We start from the raw sequence: 23911 nt of genomic DNA, 5'->3' as shown, positions 1-23911 counted from the left end.
GAACTTCCTAATTAACTGGATTATCCGGTTTTGTAAGTTTTTCATCTACATATGAAGAATTCGCTTCTATAATTTTGTTAGTTTTATTACGAAATAATTCATTTCTTTCTGTTTTGTAAAGAAAGGAAAAAATGTTGTTTATTTTAAAAATACATATATTTTAAAACTATTTCCTTTATGTGCAGGGTATAATACTTTTTCGTTATTTTATTACGGTGTCAAAAATGTGCTGGCGTACATTTACCCCACAGCATTTATTATTATTATTATTATTATTATTATTATTATTATTATTATTATTATTATTATTATTATTATTATTATTATTATTATTATACCGCTCCTTTCAACAGCTAGGCTATATGAGACGTGAATCTTCAGTTTAAATTGAAATCCGAATCAGCGTAATGCACTCAAATTTCAATTCTCTCCTACCAGAAATCGAGCCCGGGATTCCGTGCATGAAAGGCACGTGGAATAGCTACTAGACCATCAATGACTCGAGGAAAGCTATTACTACAGATAAGGAGTCAAAATACTAGTGCGTCATCGATTTTCGGTAGAGAACAGAAGTTTCAATGGTGACCCAGCCTTATGAGACAAATGGGGTCCCTAGAAAGCCTAAAATAACGGTTTATAGAACCTATGTGCTGATCTAGCTATACGGTTTATAAAGGCCTGCCTTAACCCTTCACTTTCTGTAATGTTTGTAAATTTAGTTCAATCCTATTAGCTTTCATGTTCTGACTAAAGATATACCACATTGACTTGACACCTAGTCTTCCGTTCCAGGCGCTAATATCGGCTAAAGGAATTCCACTCCCTTTCGCCAAAGCTCTCTCGCTTAGCAACAGCTGAACCCTTATTGGCTCAACGCGTGGGTGTGAGCTTTAGTTCGCATGTTTGCCACGGCTCAAGACATTTTGGCAGCACTATAGAAATCTTTAGATAAGTCATTCAAGTGGGTGAAAAACGATATGGGAGGAAAATACTATAAACTAGACTCTTAGAGGAATAAGTAAGAACAATCGTCCAACGGGGGACGTAGTGGCTCAGTGGTAGAGCTCTTTCCTCTGGTGGGGGGTCCTTGGTTCGATCCCTGGCCAAGTAATTTTGTGGTGGACAACATCGTGTTCGTGGGTATTCCCGTTTCCTCCCACTTTCTCATTCCACCAAATCTTTCATAATTATTCACTTGCTTTAATCATCGTCTTCCTTGCCTAAAGGCCACACTCGTGGAACGATAAACTAAAAGTTTTTTTTTTTTTTCATTTCATTTTTCATTTTTCGTTCAACGATTATCTCCTTTAGGTCAAAGAAGAGAGATGATTAATGAAAATGAATGATTATGAGAAATAATTTATAAAATGATAATGTAGGAGGAAACAGAAGAACTCTGAAAAAACCCACGGATACGATGTTGTTGTTCGCCAAAACTTCGCATGGCCACAAATTGAACCAGAGCCCCCTCGTATCAAAGGTGAGTGTTCTATAACTGAGCCATCTTTAGTAAAAAATAAATGTGATGGCGATTATTGTCTAATTAATTTACTTAGTTCTAACTCGCTAGATGTAGATGAATGAGATTCAGGGGTGTAGCCACGGCGGGCCATCGAGGCAAGGCCCCTCAAATGATTTCCTGGCCCCCCCCTCCCAAATGACCAGCTTTTAAAACATCGTCGTAAGATTACTTCGCTTCAGTCATTTAAAAATAACAAAGGTTAGATACAATTAATAATTTACAATATTTACCGGTCGGGGTAGTATGGTATCTCTTCCGTGTAAAGAATGACCAAATGCACAGCTTACTACCACATCTGCTATAATTGATTGGTCTAGTGCTTCTATGCGGATCATTTCCAGTATGAAACATGAAAATATTAAGCTGTTAATAAAATAATTGTGGTGTTTTTTTAGTCAAGAATAATAAATAAATATTTTGGTCAGGAAATCTTAAAGAAATTAAGTGAAATTTCAAAGAAAATCAGTCTTATAGGTTCTGTGAACAAGGGCTTAAATTGAAATAGTTTTTCACAAAGATATAACGTTTGATCCAGGGCAGTATTTCTTAGTTAAGCATAATAAAAAATACCTAGTACATTATATTTATGCAGAAAAAGAAAAAAGCTTAAAAAACAGTGTTTTTAGTTTTCCAGACGTGAACCAAAATTTTTCGTTTCTTTTTATTCCTCAAAATCACTAGCTGTAACACAATTTTGGGGAGTTTGCATATTGTAGCTGGTGGCCCCCTTCATAAACGACGGCCCCCTCCTAGATAAACCTGCTGGCTACATCCCTGATGAGGTTACCTTACATCAGAAACAATATCAATAAAGCTGGTGAGAAATTTCATCGTAGTCGGATCTCGGATGTATTTTTCTTTCTTTCTTTCTTTCTTTCTTTTTTTTTTTTTGTACTATCGTGTTTTACATTCTTTTGACAACTCGAAAAATGTTCTGAAAGTTGATCATCATCTCCATCATAAGTACTACTATGCCATTACAGGCAGGACACTGGGACAAGTTGAACGTCCCATTTAATAAGACCATCTACTTTTTCTTAGTTTTCACGTAAGATTATGAAGTCTTCTTCTTCTCTCCCATTCTCTACGTCTCATTCCATGCAAATAAACAAACTATTGACTATCCGTGGCATTCCGGTGTCTTGCGGACCACACTTTGAGAGAAAACGTTTTATTAGCATTATCGCAAAGCATTAGGTCAAGTTCAATGGGAAAAAAATACAGAGGTTAATCGAATAATGTTGAATACAAGGTATAAGAGCGGATATTACGTCACTCACTCTTCAACCCGACTTGAATCCACTTCAGAACCTCTCCCCTACGAGGGAAGCACACTACATTCAAAGAAGATGTTGTCCAATACGACCAATAATGAGCTAGGTTAACGCTGAAAGCAACTGCGGCGTTAAGAGCTATTTTTCAACAAGAACATCTTATTTTCACAGGTAGGGGACCTTGAGTTAAGCTTTTGTTGGGAAACAGGGTCGCTCAGTCCTTTACAAAAGGGGGAGAAGGATTTCTGTGAATAAAAGGTATGCGTTGGAGCCACCTGGTAGCGTATACGAGGGTGACAATTATACTTAGCTAGCGTCTCGTTCCGTTCTGAAGGCTTTCTTGTATCCTCACCCCCTGGGATTTTTCCCTCGATATCTTTCTTCAGTTATTTTTTCAGCAACTTGACTCCTGGCAAAGGAAAAGTTTGCTTTTCAGTATTTGTCATCCGAAAACTACATTCAATTTTTGTGGTTAGTTGTATACTTCTATAAATCCATACTTGCAGACAAAAGAAGGACGTATGTTGAAAACATTACTAATTTTTGCGTTTGTCTGCACTTTTAAAGTGTTAAGAATTATGAAGCGCAGGGGTCGATTCGCCCACCCGGCAATCGCCGTGGGAGCCAACATGATTAAGACGAAAGTGTGTTTCTAGGTGGGCCAACTCTGATGAGGAGCAACTTTGACGGTGGACCAATTAATGTAGTTAAGCCAGATGGACCAAAGTTTACCAGTCCACTTCTGATTGCAACATATTGAGTCAGCAAAAATCTTGGGTATCTGCGACCACAATTCTGGTCATAAACGTATAAAATATGATACTACAATACTGTCTTGAGATAAGAAAACAATTGAAAATTAAGAAGCCTTATCACTGCGAAATTAAAACGCCGCTAATTTTACATTAATTATGTGATATCTTCAAATCATAAAAGAAAAAATGTGGATAAAAGAAAATCAAAATGTGGAACAAGATCGCCCTAGACAATATTATTTTGCATGTGGTGTCGTTATCCTGAGTCACCTAGTAGCTTTCCGTTTACAGTCATTTAGAAACGCGAAAATAAAAGTCGATTTTCTAAATGGTTGAAAATAGAATGCATATCAGTGTGTCGTGATAGCAGTATGTCATGTAAAATAATATTGTCTAGAGCGATCTTGTTCCACATTTCGATTATCTTTTATCTATTTGAAGATATCACATAATTATTGTAAAATTAGCGGTATTTTAATTTCGCCGTGATAGGGCCTCTTTAAAAAAATACAAGTCGAAAATTTCCAATATTATCAGCGAATAATAAGCGAGAAAGGTCCAAGATGGGACAAATACCAATCGATGGATCTTATTGAGCTAAACAAATTATTATTATTATTATTATTATTATTATTATTATTATTATTATTATTATTATTATTATTATTATTATTATTATTATTAATAATAATAATAATTATTATATTTCTCGATCTTCAGCTTCGTCTTTCCCAATATTTTCTTCTATTTTTCAAATCATCGACCATTTGTGTTCTTCTTCTTTCTATTCCTCGTTTTCTTTCCATCTTTCCCTCTATGGTGGTATGAAGAAGACAATTTTTTTTCGCAAGATGTGTCCAATCCAATTCACCTTCCTACGAAGGATGCTGGCTAAAAATGTCTTCATCTCTCCTACCCGTTTTAAAACATTTTTTTGTTATTCTCTCTGTTCATTTTATCTTCTCCATCTTCCTCCAATACCAGATTTCGAAGCTCTCTAAATATTTCATCTCTAACTTCCGTAATATCCCAGTCTCTGAACCATACAGTAAAATACTCTATATGAAGTACTTTATCAACTTCTTCCTTAGATAATTTTTTAGAATCATTTTATCTTGGTTCAAAGTAATTAATAATCAGGATGGAAAGCAAAATAAATCTCACCTTTCTTTATCATCTGATTCATCCCTTGCAATTGGAACCTCCATAGAACTAACACTTGTTTCTTCCAAAGATACACAAACAGAAGTGTCACACTTGGAGCTATCTTCTATTTAACGCCTTTTTATCCAAGATAAACGAATAGCCTTAGAAAGCTTATTTCTCTTCCTACTTCTGGAAGGTCATCGTTGCGTCCCATTTCTAAAACACTAGCTGAATAAAATTGTGCGTTGGTAACTCTGTCAACACTTATCCAGACTGCAAGAAGTTCCGAAAAAAACCGTCGCCTAAAGTGGGAGGCGCCACCTCACAAACCAAGAGAATGTATTTTACATATTACGAAATTGTTTCATGTCTTATTTTGAAATGCATATGTCTATATCCAAAAGTGTGGTACCAATCAAAAGAAAATATATAGGGATTTGCCTGATATGCAATATATAGGAATAAATAAAGTATTTTTCACAAAAATAGTGCTCAAAACTGAAAGTTTGTTCCTCATACGGAATTCAGTAGTATCAGCAATGCACTTTTCCGTTTTCAATTAATAATAATTTAACATCTGTCACGATATTGACGTGTATTATTATTTTATGTCAATGAGAAATGTGTAAAAAATCATATACTTTTTTAAAAAAATGTTTCTGACAATTGATTACAGAGAAAGACACGTAATAAAAATGTATAATTAATAATTAATTATGCAGCAATTAATTATCTAATTTTGTATAAAATCACTTTTAATCATACATATAGTCAATGTAATCGTGTTTTCATGCAGACAGAACATAAGTAATGCATTAATATTAGTAAATCTCAAAATGGCAAATGTCCCCTTAAGCCTTCTATAGGGCAGGCAGCAAGAGAAGGTCTCTGACAGCTTGCAGTGACGTTGCTACTACTCACGTTCACGTGTCAAGGCTTTTTCCGGTGCATCTATAATGGCAATTTAATTAATGGTGCATGAGGATAGATGTGACTTTATGTGGTACAAAGTAACCGTGGTTGGTAACACTAGTACCAAAGCAGGGGCTGCATTGTCTCTCCGCATATGGTAAGAAACGTCAGAGACCATCTCTTGTTGACCCTGCTATAGTTAACAGTAATTTTTTTTCTTGTTAAGAGTCCTCATCCCGGCGAAATTAAAATACCGCTAATTTTACAGTAATTATGTGATATCTTCAAATAGATAACAGATAATCGAAATGTGGAACAAGAGCGCCCTAGACAATATCATTTTACATGAGAAACCGTTATCACGACTCATTTATCTGCTTTCGATTTCGAGCCATTTTGAAAATCGGCATTTATTTTCGCGTTTCTAAACAGCTGAAAACGGAAAGCCACTAGGTGACTTGTGATAACGGTACCTCACGCAAAATAATATTGTCTAGGGCGCTCTTGTTCCATATTTCAATTATCTTTTATCTATTTGAAGATATCACATAATTACTGTAAAATTAGCGGTATTTTAATTTCGCCGGGATGAAGACTCTTAAGTGTTTCTTTGGCTACGGCAATTCTTGACCTGATTTCTTTGGTGCAGTAAGCGTTCCTCGTCAAAATACTTCCCAGATATTTGAAATGATAGACTTCTTCAAGTTCTCTTTGTTCTACTTTGACCCATAAGGGTGTGTTTCCACGGGATATTCTCATGACTTGAGTTTTCAACGTTGATTTCCATTCCATGTTGTTTCCCAGTGTCAGCTATTTTTTAATCATTCGTGTAATCCTTCTTCGGTTTTACCTATAATAACCATCTACATATTTGACCTTATTAATGATCTGCCCTCCAATTTTGAAGTCTCCAGCTCCCATTAATGCTTCCCTTAATGTTGAATAAGTGTAAATGTCGAATAATTGCGGTGACATACTACATCCTTGCCTGACTCCTTTTTTTCAATAACGCGTGTTTTGTTTCACGCTTATACGTGAAAAAACGTGAAATATATGGCGATCAACTTTTAAAATGTTAGGATTCATAATTAGAACGAGAAAGGAGTTTAATATTATCACCACACTAACAAAAATGTATTACTCTTACGTCCGATCAAAACTGGAATATGCTGCTGTGATCTGGAACCCATCGCAACAACAATACCGAAACCAACTCGAAAATGTCCAATCCAAATTTATCAAATACTTAGTATACAAGAGTACTGGAATCTATCCATCTTACGAAAACTATCTTACATTAATAGACAACTTCTGTATCCCTATACTAAAACAAAGGCGAAATGTGGTAGATCTGATCTTTCTTCGTAAAATAGTACAAAATGAGTTTAATTGTACAAATCTGATATCGATACTAAATTTTCATGTCCCGGCACTTAAAACCTGTGTTGAAAACTCTGGCCTGTTCTATTGCAAATAGGCAAGGATCAACGTATTATTGAAGTCACCAATCTGGAGAATATGCTCTTCTTATAAGAAATTATGTATCGAAAAAACGAAATTGATATATGTAATATGAACTATAATATGTTCAAGAAAATTATTGTAAGATTATTTGGTAATGCACCAACACTATAACTGGGCTTTGCCTGTTGTGTTGTTGTTCACAAATAAATAAATACATAAATAAATAAATGTTATTCCGAACACGAGGAACCTTGGAGCTGGCAGTCACTAACATTTCCGATCTTAAGCCGACGTATTACGTGTTCATTGCTGTCAAGGCTTCCGTTTTGTCTACGTGATTTCCCTGATACGGACCTACACTACATGATTTCTCGAATTCGAAATAGCAATTTGAAATAGCAAATAGAAATTTGAAATTTTTGCTTTCCCACGGTTTTGGACACCCCTATCTCTGAAATTATGCACTTTTCCCCACAGTTTTTCTTTTCCATATTTTGTCTCTCTTGTTCTCCTGGCTGAAAAGAACATGTTTTCGTAAAATGAGAAACAAAAATGTGTAAAATTTGTGTTTTTTTTTAAACTTATTACTTCAACGTCACTGCAAAATCAATTTATTTAGAGAAGAATGCCCAAAACACATTTTCTTCTCTTTGATTTTAATAATGCACTGTCCTTATTTGTGCCTCTACATGAATGCTTTCTTGCGCTTTATATACGTACAACATTTTTTTCTTATAAAATACATAAAACTAATATGATATAAACTACGCAACGTTTTCTTTTTCCCTTTCAATTTCACGCTTGTGAATCTTTTGCTTGATTCAGTTTTATGTTACCAGTGCACACGTTAAGAACGTTGTTTTCCCTATCTGGTATTTTTTCTTTGTCTTATTTATGATATCAAAAATATAGGAGAAAAGGGGACATGAAAATGGAAAATCGAAAATGAGCGAAAATAAAATAAAAATTCTATTCAATTGGTTTTAAAATTGACGCTCTACATCACCAGACATCTCTAATACTTTGGCTGGAAATTTAAAATTTCAAGTCATTTAAGCAAGAGTAAATTAATAAAGGGACGTCTTCGCTTAGCGATTTGTTTGTAGATCCAGTGAAATTTGACGTCACACTTTCGGCTCAGTCAGTCAACTGTATAAACAGAGATCTTCGATTGAATCACTTACTGATGCGAACGCGACGAAACGACTACCAACTGAATTGAAAGAGGCTTTAATTTCTGACGAACGATTCAGTTTTATCGACGAGCGCAGTCAGCTAGGTCGCCTATAGTGAAAACACTTGTCGCCGAAAAACATCGATGGTAGATGGTGTGCCTACAAAGTTAAGGTTTTTCTCGTCTTTTCTCTCATAAGGTTTGTGGAAGTCTCGTCTTGCCCAAAAAATTTTCTTGTTTTGCTTTGTAAATTTATGTACAAAATTTATACCTGGATCTTTTCCTTAATTTTATGTAGAATTTGTAAGAATCCTTCTGCATCACGAGAGGTTCAAGTAGGATGTGACATAAAAAAAACATTAAAGGGATAGACTTCATTATTGGAATGTAGTATGTATAATTTCCATAATTTAAAGCGTTTATAAGTTCTCTTCTTTTATCCCCGTACAATGATTTTGTCAAATTATGATGCTTATACAACGAACCATGTAACATTAAAACAACGTTTGAAATCTAAGAATTTAAATACGTAGTTTCCGTCTTGTTTTTGAGTCGAGACGAGACATTTCTCGTCTCATGCGTCTCATTAATTTTAGCTGACATTATTGAACAGAATTCAACGATCAAATTTGGCGAAGTTGATTCGATTAAGCAACAACTGTATAAAGTTCATTACCCGTACAAATTGAATAATTGAAAACAAGACTTCAAAGAATAAAATAAAACATTCAGTTTAACTTTTACACGTAAATCCCTCACCATCACCAAACAAAGAGCGTGTCTTTTGTTGTGCGTAGTCGCCGTTTCGATTTCCTGTATAAGGGCATAACGTTTTTCGGTATGGATGCATAGTTGTGAGGTAGTTGAGAAATTAAGACGAGTGAACTCTGCACTAGAAAGCCAAGATTAAAATATTATTGTGTTGATTGCATATTATTCAACTGAGAGTCATCTGGCCGGCTATAGTTCTTCGTGGAATTAAGGGAGATCATAGACCCTGTAAACTTAAGAGTCTTCATCCCAGCGAAATTAAAATACCGCTAATTTTACAGTAATTATGTGATATCTTCAAATAGATAAAAGATAATCGATGTGGAACAAGAGCGCCCTAGACAATATTATTTTACATGAGAAACCGTTATCACGACTCACTTATCTGCTTTCGATTTCGAGCCATTTTGAAAATCGGCATTTATTTTCGCGTTTCTAAACAGCTGAAAACGGAAAGGCACTAGGTGAGTTGTGATAACGGTACCTCACGCAAAATAATATTGTCTAGGGCGCTCGTGTTCCATATTTCAATTATATTTTATCTATTTGAAGATATCATATAATTACTGTAAAATTAGCGGTATTTTAATTTCGCTGGGATGAAGACTCTTAAGAAGATGTATCATAAATGTACACAGATGATAATGGTTGAAAAATGGTATGAAACTAGTGAAAAAGAAACAAGAGAATTTCAAGAATACTCTCGAACACAAACTCGTTGGCCTTAGGGGTGCACTGTAGCTCAATGATAGAGTACTTACCTCTGGTACATGGGATCTCTGATTCGATCCCCGACCAAGTAAAATTGTGGTGAACAACATCGTGTCTGTGGGTTTTCCCCGTTTCCTCCCACTTTCCCATTCCACCAATTCTTCCATCATCATTCTCTTGCGTTAATCATTCATCTTCCTTATGCTAAAGGGAGTAAACGTGGGACGTTAAACTGAAAGGTTTCAAAGACTATTGGTTTTAGTTCACCTGTGTGGTAACAGACTGGCAGTATCTGCCTGGTAAAGCTAAAGAAACATCTGTATATAGTACTCATTCATAATGCCTAGCAGCGGACTTCGAACCCGAGATATATACCAGTTCCTCACAGAACAAAGAACGAAAGAAAATGGTCTTCAGGATTCATACGTATATATCTACCCAATATTAGATACATGCATGCACATTTTTCGCTTATTAAAGAAAGACGAGAAATAATATGTTGTAACATAGTCTCATTCACTTCCTTAGTTATACATGACCAGCTATGCACTGAAGTTACGTTGGTTGCATAAATGCAAATCATTTATTTTAGAACTTCGTTCATTGTAAGCTCCCCTTCTTTTTAAAAGTTTTGAAATTTCATTTTGTTCTGTGATTTAAAGGGTATAATGCAATATCTCTCAGTTAGATAGTTAGAGCCTAAAAGTAGTGATAGAGAAAATGGAAAGTAGGAAAGAGATGTAAAACGAGAAACATAAAAAAAGCAAAGAAATGCCTGTACAACATTTTTAAAATTTAATTTCTTCAGCAACACCACAAGACATCTATATACCCAAAATATAACTTAGGAAACTGGATGATAATGAAAATTATAATGATGGAGACACCGGTTTTCGGAAAAGCTTAAATTAAATTGGAAAAATATTTGAATTTTATACTGCTGGATTCATATATACTACACATAAATTTCGAAGAGGCCAGTTACGAAGACATTTCTGTTCCTAGTTAACCAAATTCAAGCTTTAAACTTGCAAATTAAATTAAATTAAATCTGTAGTTTTACGTTTCGTATGATTAGGGTCTATGCCCTGAAAGGCTAAAGGAGACAATTGATTCATTAAAGTGAATGGTAATATGAAAGAAGTAGTTGAATTAAAATGTGGTAGGAAACGGGAGAACTAGGGATGCGCACGAGACGAGTCGAGACAGAATTTTCCTGGCAAAATTCGAGTCGAGACACAACTCTTCCAATAGAAAAGAATACATTTTTCGAGTCGAGACATCACTTTTACAGCACATTTTCGAGACGAGACAGCCTCAAATCTTGTCTCGTGCCCATTTCTAGGGAGAACCTTTGGAAAACTCAGGCACAGTGTTGTCTACTACAAACTCACATGAGCTGGGATCGAACTAGGGACCTATCGTATTACCACTGAGCTACCGTTACCTCCATCTTCAAACTTGCCTACCCTTGTTTGTGAGGTGGCTGTCCTACTGCGATCCCGTGGCCCCGCGTAGCGTAGCGCTATTCCCGATGAGAATACTCGGTCGAAAAGAGGTAACAGATTTGTGAGACCAGCGATCTTAAGTAAGGTTTTTCCTGGATTTCCTCATTCACACCAGACAAATGCCGGAATGGTACCTAATATAATAGTCCCATGTTGCTTCCTTCCTTCCCCATTTCTTTCTTACTCTCCAATTCCCTGGACAGTGTAGTCGCCGAGGGATATCATCCTTCATATGTGTGACGGAATAACATGGCCATAGATGCCGAACGTCCAGAAATGTAATCCCTAATCCTAATCTACTGTCATCCCTTAACGTTTACGAATTTTCAAATTCAGTGTAGGAAATGTTATAATGTGTGGTGCATAATCATTGTAATCATCATCGGTATTATGCCATTACTGACATGTTTTTTGTCACAAATTCTGAAGGTTTAACACACTAAGGGCCTCCGCTTATCTTCTCGTTTGCCGTGAGAATTGTCCCTTTAATATAACATAAGCTTACTATGAGTCATGTGCGATCTAAGACTTGTTCAAACTATAGAGCGTTGACTACGAGATACTTAAAAATTCTCGCATTGTTTCGAAACGTCACGAGCGTTGTCATGTCTATTGTCTCGTCTCGAATTTGAAAACGTTCTCCTTGTCTCAACTCTCTTCTCGTTATCGAGTGAATTTTATTGAAAGGACAGTGCAACACTCGATATACTTCTTTCAATAGAAATACCCACTTTCCGAGACGAGACCCTTGCCTCCATGATACCGTTTTCCAAGACGAGGCAGTCCAACTCTTATCGGGTTGTCAATTCAACTTGCTATCTACAATACGGCTTGCGTTCATACAGGCTCGTACTCAAGGGAGCCGATTTCTCTGTAACTTCGGAGGTGAGTGTTCAGATGTGTGTTTGGTTGCAGACAAGTGTCTAAGAAGGCATTTATCAGGATTTTAAGACAACTTGAATTCAAATTATGCCAAATATTGCATATTCATAAAAAAATGCATATAACAATACATATAACAATAAAAATGCATATAAAAATACGTATTCATAAAAATACATGGGAGCCTACATGAGCTTTGAACCCCTCCCGGCCCCCCAGGATTGGCGCTCTGCTTGCGAGTTTCCCAGTTACTCTATCTACTCTATTCCCATTACTTTAAAACAAAAATTAAGAAATTTGTTTCAAAGTATACTCAAATACCTTATATAATAAGGTGCATAAAGCGGGCAATGAACCCTCAAAAGATGTTTTAACAGCTCTTCCTGTTTATTGTGGTGAAGTAAAAAAAATGTGCAACGAAAAGTAGCATTTTTTTTAAAAAAAAAGAAATATATTTTAAATCTTTTAATATAGAGAGGAAGTTTGGGAGAAGAAGAAAATTAATTATGTAAATAAATAAATAAGGGAAAATAGAAGAAGATATCTGGGCGGCTTCCACAATACTAATTGTCTTCTGGATGACGTCATATCATTAAAACTTGCCACCCGATCATTCAATGTCAGTTGTTGCATTGTTTCCTTTCATTGGCACGAGGACTCCGAGAAAGTACGGGGGGAGGGGGGCGAGAGAGGATAACATGGTATGTAGTAGTAGTATCATTCACTTGGAAGCTGATTCTGATCGCACGGCGAAAGATTAAGGAGTAGGGGGGAAACCGTTTAGTAAATTCAATACTAATAATAATAGTAGTAAAAATAATAATATAATAGAAAACGTTCTGGTCTTAAGGGTGGAGGGGGGATGAATAAAAGGAGGCAGGTCGCTATCGAGCCAATCAGGAGACATGCGGCGTCTGCAGTGGCGACCAATCGCGTCGGCGCGGTAAGTCGTCCAATTACTGAACCTACCTTTTTTTTTCCTCCGTGGATACCTCTATCTAAGCCTTTTCTGCTTGCCCCTTATTTTCTTTGACTATACAACTGCTACGTGTTTTCGTCTCGCAGCGCACTCTTGAAAGCTGGAAGCAAAGCAAAGAAACCTCGCGGAGCGGTTTTTTAGTTTAGTAGCGCTCTGGAGTAGCAACCGAGAGGTTACTGACTGTTCACGCTCGTCGAGTTGTTTGCGACATTTTAATGTGATTACGCCGGAGATCTTATATACAGTGTTGTTTTTCTTGTATAGTGCACAAGAAGATATTAGTTTTTTTTAAAAAAAAATAACACGGAAGTTCTGTGTTGCGAGCTTCAACGTAAAAAAGTGCTACCTAATTTTAATAAGTTCGTACTCTTTTTCTTTTTTCTTAACGTGTTTTCGGACGACCTGGTGATGATGTAATGTGTCATCTTTAGATTGTCATTGCGGCATCTTCAAACAAGCAAACAAGAACAAGTGAGAGAGAAAGACAGTACACACGAACAAAGGAACCATAATCGTCATCAGGCGAACAAAAACAACGACAAAAGTGAATTGTATGTCTATAAACAACGAACAAAAAAAGTACGCTTTTTTAACAAAAAAATAAATGACCGTCTGTAGTAAGGAGATGTTATTCCGCGAGCGTCAGTAACATTGTGCCGTTGATAATTCTGTTTTATAAAAAAATAAATCCTCTTATTACCGTTTTATCGTTTGTGGTTTGTGTTTTTTGTGTGCGCGCGCGTGAGTGTGTGTGTGTGTGTTGTGAAGTTTAGTTCTGAATATTAATAACAAAAAATTGGTACATATACATATATATTTTTTTAAAAAATGATTGACTTGGGCTAAACAAAAATGAAAATAAAAATCTTCTTCGTAAATGAAGTGTAAAACAGCTTCATTTTGTGTATTTCTGGTTTTTGTTCTAGAAACGACGGACCAGTGAAAAAAAAGTACCCAACAAGTTGACTTAAAAAGACTGACCATGGATATGAAGGTGCGAATATTTCTTCTGGTTTGCATTCTGCTTCTTCAGAGGGGGACGCCACCGGAAGTTCTGGCACGGTACTCGAGTATCGGAAGTTGGATGTAAGTACCTGCTTTTCTTTTCTTTTAAAGTTGAGTTTTTTTTTTTTAGGTATGTTTGTATGTAGCTCGATGTGAAAGATAGTACTTTTATGTTTTTATTTTATTACCGTGACCGTACCATTTTTTTTTTTTAAAAAAAGAACATGAGTAACATTTTGATTGTGATATTTATTTATTTAACAATCACCAGGTACAGCTCAGAAGCCATTTTATACTGGATATCTAACAATACCAATAACAATGGAAAGGATTTGGGAAGGTATCAGCCAGGTCCTATTTAGTAGGTACCATCCTGACATTTGCCTGATAGGACTGAGGAAAACCTTGGTAAACCCCAGTCAGGATGGTCGGTACTGGAAATCGAACATACCACCTCCCGAATGCGACGCTCTACCACTTGAGCTACTTCGCTTGGTTAAGTAGTTATCTCCAGCAACATCCGTTGTGTGGAAAGGGGCGGAAGAGTAACTTGAATTATAGAAGTTCAAGATTTTGTGAAGGCAATGGCGCTCTTGAGGGAGGTCACATCGATAATTATTTAAATTTTATTACTAAAAGCTAATACAGGAAAAACCTTATCTAATGTATTAATCCTTGTAAACAGTTTTCTGAAACCAAATAAAGTTTTCTTCCCTCAGATTCTCGTAATAAAACTTAGAATTTTACCACTGTGATTCTCCTCGAGAGCCTCCACTGAGTGAGAATCACTTTTCACTACCGGTAGTTTATACAGTGACGTACGCAAAAGGGAGATACCGGGTTTTAACCCCCCTCTTCTATAAGATAATACAAAAAACAATTAAAAAAAACGGTATTAAGGTAGTATTAATACAATAATCATATATGTCCTGAGCAAGAAGGAAAATGAAATGAAATTTTTGAGTTTTACGTCCCACGGTTATGCCGGTTAGGCTAAAGGAGACGGTGATGATGAGAGATGAATGAAATGGTGGAATGAAGAAAGTGGGTGGAAACGGGAGAACCCCGAGAACCCCCCCACACGGTGTTTGTCCGCCACAAAGTTCACTTGGCGGGAGTAGTGTATGCACCCAGGACCCCAAGCACCAGAGGTGAACGCTCTACCACTGAGCCACCGCGACGAACGAGCAATCATACGGTATGTGTTTTTAGTAGAATGAATATTGTAGCCTAGTAATATAAGAAAACCACATCACCCTCAAAGGTCTGCAACCAACATTACAAGATGTATTGTTGGTTGCATACATACTAGGGTTTTCCAGAGTGAAGAAAAAGTCAATATCTGCTTTATTATTAGTATAAGGAAGAAAAGGGAAGTAGAATCTCAGTAAATTCAAGCTATATACTGTAGACTCTTATACTACAAAGAAAGTTTTCACAATTCATAAGGAATACTGATCTAAGCATTATTGTTTGGTATTGTTTCTTTCTTTGAAATTTAGCGTTCTTTGCTCGGCATGTACTTTACATGAAGATATTTCCATTGCTAAAGTTCATACGAACATCCTTATAAAGAGATTTTTTCGCTTATAATGTTCTATTCTTTTCCTTTTTGTAACATTTTTGCATAAAAGTTGCGTAGATTAAGAATTTGGGTACTACTAGATTCGATGGATACTACTATGATAACGATGAAAGTCACGCTCCGTGATCTAAATAATAATCAGCAAATGCATTCAGAACTCTTTTATTTTGTTGGCGCCTATCCACCAACTGCACACATGTTTTTAAATACAGGTGCACACATGGAATGACAATAAATGCCAGTAGTATTATTCCGCCTCAGTAGAACTTGCAAGTTTTTTTTTTTTTATTTCCTCCTTTTAGCAATATATGAAAAAACAAGAATTCACCCTGCCAAAGTATGTGAACAAAATTTTTGAAACTGCGTGAATTGGGAACTTTGAATCCCCTTTGATAAAATTATGCGTACGTGACTGACTACAAACAATGTTTATTGCAGGTATGTGCAAAGTGGAACAGACGAAATAATGTATAACATTTTCACAAGAATTGAATAACCATATTCAGCGGATTGACTCATTGACTTGATTTTAGCGTCTCTTTCAGCAGAGAGGCTATATGAGACATGGACTTATAGCTGGACGTGGGAATCGAACCACATGAGCACTCGCCGGGAAAGTAAGCCGGGTCTCCTACGCCAAAGGCGCGTACGCTAACCACTTAACCACGAAGCTCCATATTCAATGGAAGAACTCGTTCATCGCGTACTAATACCAAAAGAACATGGAAACTGCTTTAGCAGTATATAGCCTACTTACCAAAATATTTTTAAAATTATTTAAGAGATTACGTAAGAAGTAGCCTAAATTTGCAATAACGAGTCTCAGGCGGTCTGGGTTCGCTCCGGGGACCAGCTGTTACATATAGCTGATTGAAATGAAATGAAATCTTTGAGTTTTACGTCCCACAGTTATGCCGGCTAGGCTAAAGGAGACGGTGATTATGAGAAATGAATGAAATGGTGGAATGAAGAAAGTGGGAGGAAACGGGAGAACCCCGAGAAAACCCACGCACACGGTGTTTGTCCACCACAAAGTTCACTTGGTGGGGGCAGGGATCGAAATATAGCTGATTGTGTTCACTTTTACTAGGTATGTTCGTATCAGGAGATCTGTTTCGGGACTCACCAAGAAGTGTGGGGACCGGAGGGAACAAAAGAGAGTGGAGGCAGGCGAGTGTAACACTGAGGGGAAAAGCTCGAAGTTGCGGGTATTTAATTCTATACAGGACTTTTTATCTGAAGATAATTTTATAAAATTACAAGAATATTTTTCAATTCCTTCTTCTGTAATAATAGAAGGTAAATTATAGCATAATTTGTTAACGTTTCGAATATAGAATTGTAGTTGAATTTAAAAAAAATAAAAACTAAAAATAATAAACTTTAACGAAACGAAATATTGACATACTTTGTGATCTGAATAATAATTGGCAATAGCAGTGCTTGACCATAATTCCCTGCTATAATTTTAAGAAAGATGTCTTTTAGTATCATATATTATTAACTTATTTTTAAATTTTACATTTATTATGCATTTTAAAGTCTTAAATTATTAATATACCACATTACACTGAAGAATTTACGTCAACATAACTTCTTCTCTCTGTATTGAAAATACTGATATACAAATGTTTTTTTTAGATCTGGTTATCTCTCGTAACTGCCTTGGCATTCACACTAGTGAAAGGTAGAAGAAAGCTAATGGTTAAAGTACTTTTATCAGAAACAGTGGTGTATTTTAGGGGCCTTACGGGCTTAAGCACCCGCGGAATGTTATTTACTACTTTAAAGGAAAACAAATATCTTGCAGAATTTTCACATTTCCAGGAATAAAGTTAGCAAAACTCCCCGAAACAAAATCATAAATACGCCACTGATATGAAATTTCCGTTAAACATACCTAGGTGCTTCCTACTGTAGTACATAAAACTGTATTTTTAAACTTATTATATTCGTGAATCCTTTAACAGTGGTTCAAATACAGATGGTGTGAGGCATTTCATATTGAAATCATTAGTTACGAGTAATTGGTTGCTTCAGGGTTTAAAGCTCCGCGTCTAAATTGATACGTAGATCCAGTGGCGTACCCAAGAGGGTTTTAACTAGGGATGGGCAAAACCGGTTTTTATAAAACCGAAAACCGGTTTCTTAACCGAAATCCGAAAAACCGACATTTCGATTTTCTCCAAAACCGGCTCGGTTTTTCACTGACGGAAAGCTAAGAAAGAACGGAGACCTACATCGACACAATATGTAAGGATAATGAATGAAAACTTGCTATTTGGTGCTTAGTTGGTGAGAATTTCTTAGTTAGATGAAGAAAGTTCTTTTTGGTGGACATAAATTTTGAGTTTGGAAACCCAAAAGCCATGTGCTAACTTACAAACACTGTTTCAGCAATCTTCCACTAAATTCAACGATTTGGTGGAGCACCAAAAATCCAAACCCTAGTCATAATCTCGAACGGCCAAACTCCTACATACGTAAACGGTAATAGCCCCCAATGGTCATAGCCCACTAGCCCAGGGTAATAGCTTACCATAATTTTCACATAAAATTGACAAAACTCACCTATACAAATGGACAAAAACCGTACAGATATGGACAAAACCCTCAGATGCAGAAATGGGGGATATTTGATATTTCTTGAGTGAAGATATAGATGTTATATCTGTTCATGCATTTGGGAGATTTTCTCCGTTTTCAGTGAGAGTTTGTAGCCATTTCTATGGGCACTTTGATATTTGCCGAGTGTATGAGTTATGATTGTGAGCGTTATGATCTAAACACATTCTGTTCAGTGAGATTTTGAAAATTTCGGGAGGTTCATATCCTCCATACCTCTATAAGTTGAACTATGCTTACATTCACTCGGTATTCTTACTTCGTGAATTCTCTTAAACTACTCTATTTCAGCACAACGGAACAGATGAAACTCGATTTAAAACGCACTACAATGGTCTTTCTGTTGGTATGTGGAAATTTCGCTGGCATTTTTTTTTAAAGAACATAACATTATCGGTAGGCTACGTGTATCACCGAAAAACACACACACCACAATCTCATCTGGCCACGATAGAAACAAGGACCCACCCCAATAGAGGTAGGTTAACATAAAGGCAGATCTTCCAAAGAAAGGTACGTAATAATCTAAACTAGATTGAGCACGTTTGTTTGTTTGTAAATCTGGCGTTCCTTTTCAGCACTGAGGCTGTGTGAAGCGTGCACCTACAGATTAAAGTCGAATTCAAACCATCTCGTGTGTAGGGATGGCCAGAACCGGTTCCTGGTGGTACCGGTTTTCGGGTCTGAACGGATCCGGTTCTAGAAGATCCGGTTCCGGAACCGGTTTTTCAGATCCAGGTCTGGAACCGGTTCTTCGGATCCAGGTCTAGAACCGGTTCTTCGGATCCAGGTCTAGAACCGGCTCTTCGAATCCAGGTCTAGAACCGGTTCTTCGGATCCAGGTCTAGAACCGGTTCTTCGGATCCAGGTCTGGAACCGGTTCTTCGGATCCAGGTTCTGAAAACAGAACCGGTTCCGCCGGAACCAAAACTTTGTGGCCATCCCTGCGCTAAACCCGAGCTGCTGGCAAGCTGTGAACAGTATGCTAGATAAAATGGTGGAAGCGACAGGCAGGCGACCAGGCGGCGGCAGCTTGTCTCATTTGGCTAAATAAACTGGGTAACTGGCAAACTCATTGGCTAAACAGGCAAACTGGCCAACTCATTTGGCTAAACACCCACTGGTAGACCAAATTTTTTTTTCTGGGGGCACAAGCGGGTCTGGGCGGGGAAGGCACAAGCGCATGGTCCTCTTTGCATTATTTTTGAAGGTGAACTTAGTGCCTCCTTTACGGGTCTTTGGGGGCTTTCGGATCCAGATCTGGAACCAGTTCCTAAGATCCGGTTCTGGAACCGGGTTTTCAGATCCAGATCTGGAACCGGGTTTTCGGATCCAGATCTGGAACCGGTTTTGAAAACCGGATCTCCGAGAACCGGTTCCGCCGGAACCGGAACTTTGTGGCCATCCCTACTCGTGTGACGGCGATATCAATCCCGCAGATCCCGCGATGGAGGAAGGAGCTCCTGAAGTTATGAAACTCGATTCGCATAAGGCTTGATTTTTTTTTTTAGCTCTGCAGTGGGCCCCAAACCGGTTTTTACCGCCATTGAAATGACGGTAGCGTGTTCATTACTCTCCCACCGAAAATCGAACCCAGGATCACGTGGACCAAAGACACACACTTGCCACTAAATCAAGGAGTAGAACTAAATTTGGGAATCACCAAAAATCCAGCTTAGTAGTTTCGTATCTGCGGCGATGAATTTTTCGAGTTTTCTTAAGTCATAGTGTTAGTTCTTGGCTAAGTAATAATGGATATAATAAGGAAAGAACCTTGAAAAGTTATGCTGAACACCTGTACCAAACATTTCTCTTTACATATCACGCTTAAAAAAAAATTAAGTTGTTTTGCACAACAGTCGGTAGTCAACAGAAGTAAAAGAAAACATAAATAAAAGGTGTGCCGACTCATCTTTGATGATTTGATCTAACCGTATACTCGTAATAATCATATAAATCTAGTTTTTACCGCTCAGACACGAAAAAAACAAAAAGTAAATGTATTGTGTACGCAAAGGTTATTAGGTCAATTTTCCTGTAGAGAATCAATGTCCTTGACATATAAAAGGACCCGCATTTTAAAAGAAAGCGAAAGAAAAAGAAAGCATAAAAATATAAGACTATATATACAGTATATTGCAATGTTTGCAGGAGTTGATTGAGTGCAAGTTTACCGAGATTGTTTGTATGTTGACCAGTCACTTCCTTCTGTTCGCAAGCTTGTTTATTGCGTGTAACTACATATGTGTGAAAAGAAGCGCCGGTCATGTGGTATTATACAGTTGTGGCCTTCGGGTGATCTTGCACGTACGGTACGACTGTATGGTGTCTTATCGTGAATGGATGTAAAATACTTGCTATAAACATAGTTATAGTCAGTGCAGCTTTTTCCATCTTTGGAGTTGACCGCTTGTTTTGATGTGTGTTTATTTGCTGGTAGATACATGCATGCAAGGGCGGATCCAAGGGGGCTATAGCCCCCCCCCCCCTTGACGCTCAGGTTTACACTGGATAAAATGGGCTTCAATTCTACTTTACACTGGATAAAACAGCAAATTATGGTTTAGCCCCTCCCTTGATCATATCCTGGATCCACCACTGCGATGCATGTATAGTCAGACTATGAAAACAGAATATGAGAACCTTTTGCCGGTAACAATAGTGTATTTTTCTAAGAGCCGATTGTTGGATTAGGGAATAGGACCAAAGACGTAAGAGTAAAGAGTAAAATATTGGGATCACAGTGGTTTAGTGATAGAGCATTTGTTTCTCAATGTGAGGAGTCCGCGGATCAGTGGCGCACCCACGGAGGGGGGCGGGACACACCGAGTCCAGACACTCTAAAACTTCCTAACTCAACACACATTTGTACAGTGTCTCAATAACACAATACTTGTTTAACAAGGAAAGATAAATGTAACATGCACATTTTATCTTACACTTCATCTCTACTCTTTCTCACAAGAACAATCTAGTCGTATCATTTTTTCTCCTGAAAATCTAGATGGAAGTATTTTACAATTACTTATCGACTTTTCGGGAGCAGAATAATACCTGTTCGATACTACATAGACGTAGTGTGTTGTAGTATTGGACACTAAACCATCTGAGCTTATGATGGGTAACATAGTGTGCATACGTTTTCTCGAGGTTCTCCTGTTTCCTTCTACATTCTTGTTCCATCAATTTTATAATAATTCACTATCATTAATCAAACGTCTCTTTTAGCCTACATAATCGTGGGACGTAAAACTGAAATATTTTTAATAATAATAATAATAATAATAATAATAATAATAATAATAATAATAATAATAATAATAATAATAATAATAATAATAATATTGAGGCGTCTAGTTACGGTGGATCCGAGTATGCAACACGTATAGTGTGTTACAGTTTCTTATGGGAAAGGGAGCAGATGAAAGGGGTACTTTTTACATCACAGATGAAATGTCCACTAACAACTACCTCTTTTATTTACGAAATTTCTTTAATTCGAAGTTCACCGTCGCAGACGTAAGTCTTATACTTGGAGCGAGTCCTGTGCCAAGTCATTCCAGTTAGGGTTTATTTATTGGAGTTCATTTTTTTTTTTTTTTTTTTTGAGTTCTCTTTTGCAACATCGAAGTTAAGGGGGACGAGATCTGCCATACTATTGAGGCCGGCCGTATGGTGAGAGGAGAATGACCAGTCAAGCCGAGGCAGAGGGTAGCAGAAGAGGATGAGGAGAGAGGCATATTGATAAAAGAATGGCCAACCAAGCCGAGGCAGAGGGTAGCAGTAGAGGATGCGGAGAGCGAGGCATATTGAGAAGAGAATGACCAGCTAAGCCGAGGCGGAGAGCGAGACATATTAAGAAGAGAATGGCCAGCTAAGCCGAGGCGGAGAATGAGGCATATTAAGAAGAGAATGGCCAGCTAAGCCGAGGCGGAGAGTGAGGCATATTGAGAAGAGAATGATCATCTAAATCTAGGCAGAGGATAGCAGGAGAGGATGCTGAGAGAGTCATAGTGATAAGAGAATGACCAGACCAGCCAAGCCGAGGCAGAAGGTAGCAGGGAAGAATGTGAAGAGCGAGGCATATTGAGAAAAGAATGAACAGCCAAGTCCAGGCAGAGGGTAGCGGGAGAGGATGCGGAGAACAAGGCAAATTAAGATGAGTATGGCCAGCCAAATTCAGGCAGAGAGTAGCAGGAAAGGATGCGGAGTACGAGGCATATTGAGAAGAGAATGGACAGCCTAGCTGAGGCAGAGGGTAGCAGGGAAGGATGCAGAGAGTGAGGCATATTGAGAAAAGTATGTCCAGTCAAGACGAGGCAGAGGGTAGCAGAAGAGGATGTGGAGAGCGAGGCATATGGAGAAGACAATGGCCAGCCAAGCCGAGAGAGAGGGTAGCAGGGAAGAATGCGGAGAGCGAGGCATGTTGAGAAGAGAATAGCCAACCAAGCCGAGGCAGAGGGTACAGCAGAGGATGCGGAAAGCGAGGCATATTGAGGAGAGAATGGTTAGCCAAAGCCGAAGCAGAGGGTAGTAGGAGAGGATAAGTAGAGAGAGAGGACTGAATGCATTAACCACGTGTCTTCGTCACATCCTTGAATAGATTTTTACCTAGCACGTTTTCGAGTCAGTATGCAGTACGGGGCTTTACAGCATTGCTCAGTACTGAGCCGCCTCGCACTGCATATGTTCATTTCAGCACTTTTTCCCGCTTTACTTTGCTCAATATATAGCCGGCCTAACGTGGGCTCCTAATAGTGTCGACTCTATAGGGGGCAAGAGGGTATTTGTGCTCTCCGACAGTCTCTCTCAAGCAAATTGTATTATAATATAGATCAAGTAAAGTATTGTGTCTTAATTTCATCTAGAAGTTATCAGAATCCTTCGTCACGAGAGGTCCATGAAAGGTGTGGTATAACAACATTTACACTGCATGTACTATTGGCGTATATTGTGTAATAAGTTGCGTATCTTCAAATTGTTGATAAATGCACTTTATTGTGTTCGTACAATCAGTAAAAAGTTTTTATACTATGAGTTATGTAACATTAAAGTAGCGTTTAAGATTTAAGACTTAGTTGAATTAATGTTGCCCACGTATGATCACAGTGGGAAATCTGCCCCAGGCGCGTGGTTGGTGAAGCAACATGTATACATTGCGGCGAATTTCGTGTTTGCCCGGGTGACATAAACCCTAGTTGCGGACCTGTGCCCACGAGATTCGAGAAATTCTCGTATCGAATTACTTCTCAAAACGAGACAAGAAATTTCTTATTTAAAAAAAAATCTTAAGAAGGAGGGGACGAGATTTATTTTTATTACTGACTACATGACTGACTTTGAGACAGTGAATACAATTGGAGATCCATAATTATACATCTAGTATAATAGATGTATATATATCTGCAGTGATAAAATGCTTCATTGTGTGTGAAGTGTGAAAGAAATAACGTAAATAAAGCAAAGTTTCTTCACGAAATGATAATGCCTTAAGAAAGCACTACAAGTGCTACGAACATGTTTGTATGTCTAATAACTTCAACACTATTCTCATTTGTCTTTTTTTTTTTTCTAATAACACTTGAAAGTGGTGCGCCG

General features: G+C 37.5%; 1 protein-coding gene across 2 annotated transcripts in view; it reads left to right on the top strand.

Moving 5' to 3' along the window:
- LOC145673067 (protein Wnt-5b-like) overlaps window positions 1-23911 on the top strand; it is a 756220-nt gene that overhangs the window by 203650 nt on the left and 528659 nt on the right. Inside the window, exon 2 of one of the 2 annotated variants that reach the window (XM_081742415.1) lies at window positions 14025-14184. In XM_081742415.1, the coding sequence (XP_081598541.1) occupies window positions 14081-14184 (104 nt within the window). In that variant the 5' untranslated portion in view covers window positions 14025-14080. Of the gene's footprint in view, window positions 1-13149; window positions 14185-23911 lie in introns of those variants that run through there. The other variant, XM_081742414.1, reaches the window with a different exon arrangement.

The sequence above is a fragment of the Thermobia domestica genome, chromosome 16 (genome assembly GCF_964235325.1).
Source record: "Thermobia domestica chromosome 16, izTheDome1.hap1.1, whole genome shotgun sequence".
Taxonomy (NCBI): Eukaryota; Metazoa; Arthropoda; class Insecta; order Zygentoma; family Lepismatidae; genus Thermobia; species Thermobia domestica.
Note: the sequence above shows the minus strand (reverse complement) of the source record. Positions and strands in the feature narration are given on the sequence as shown.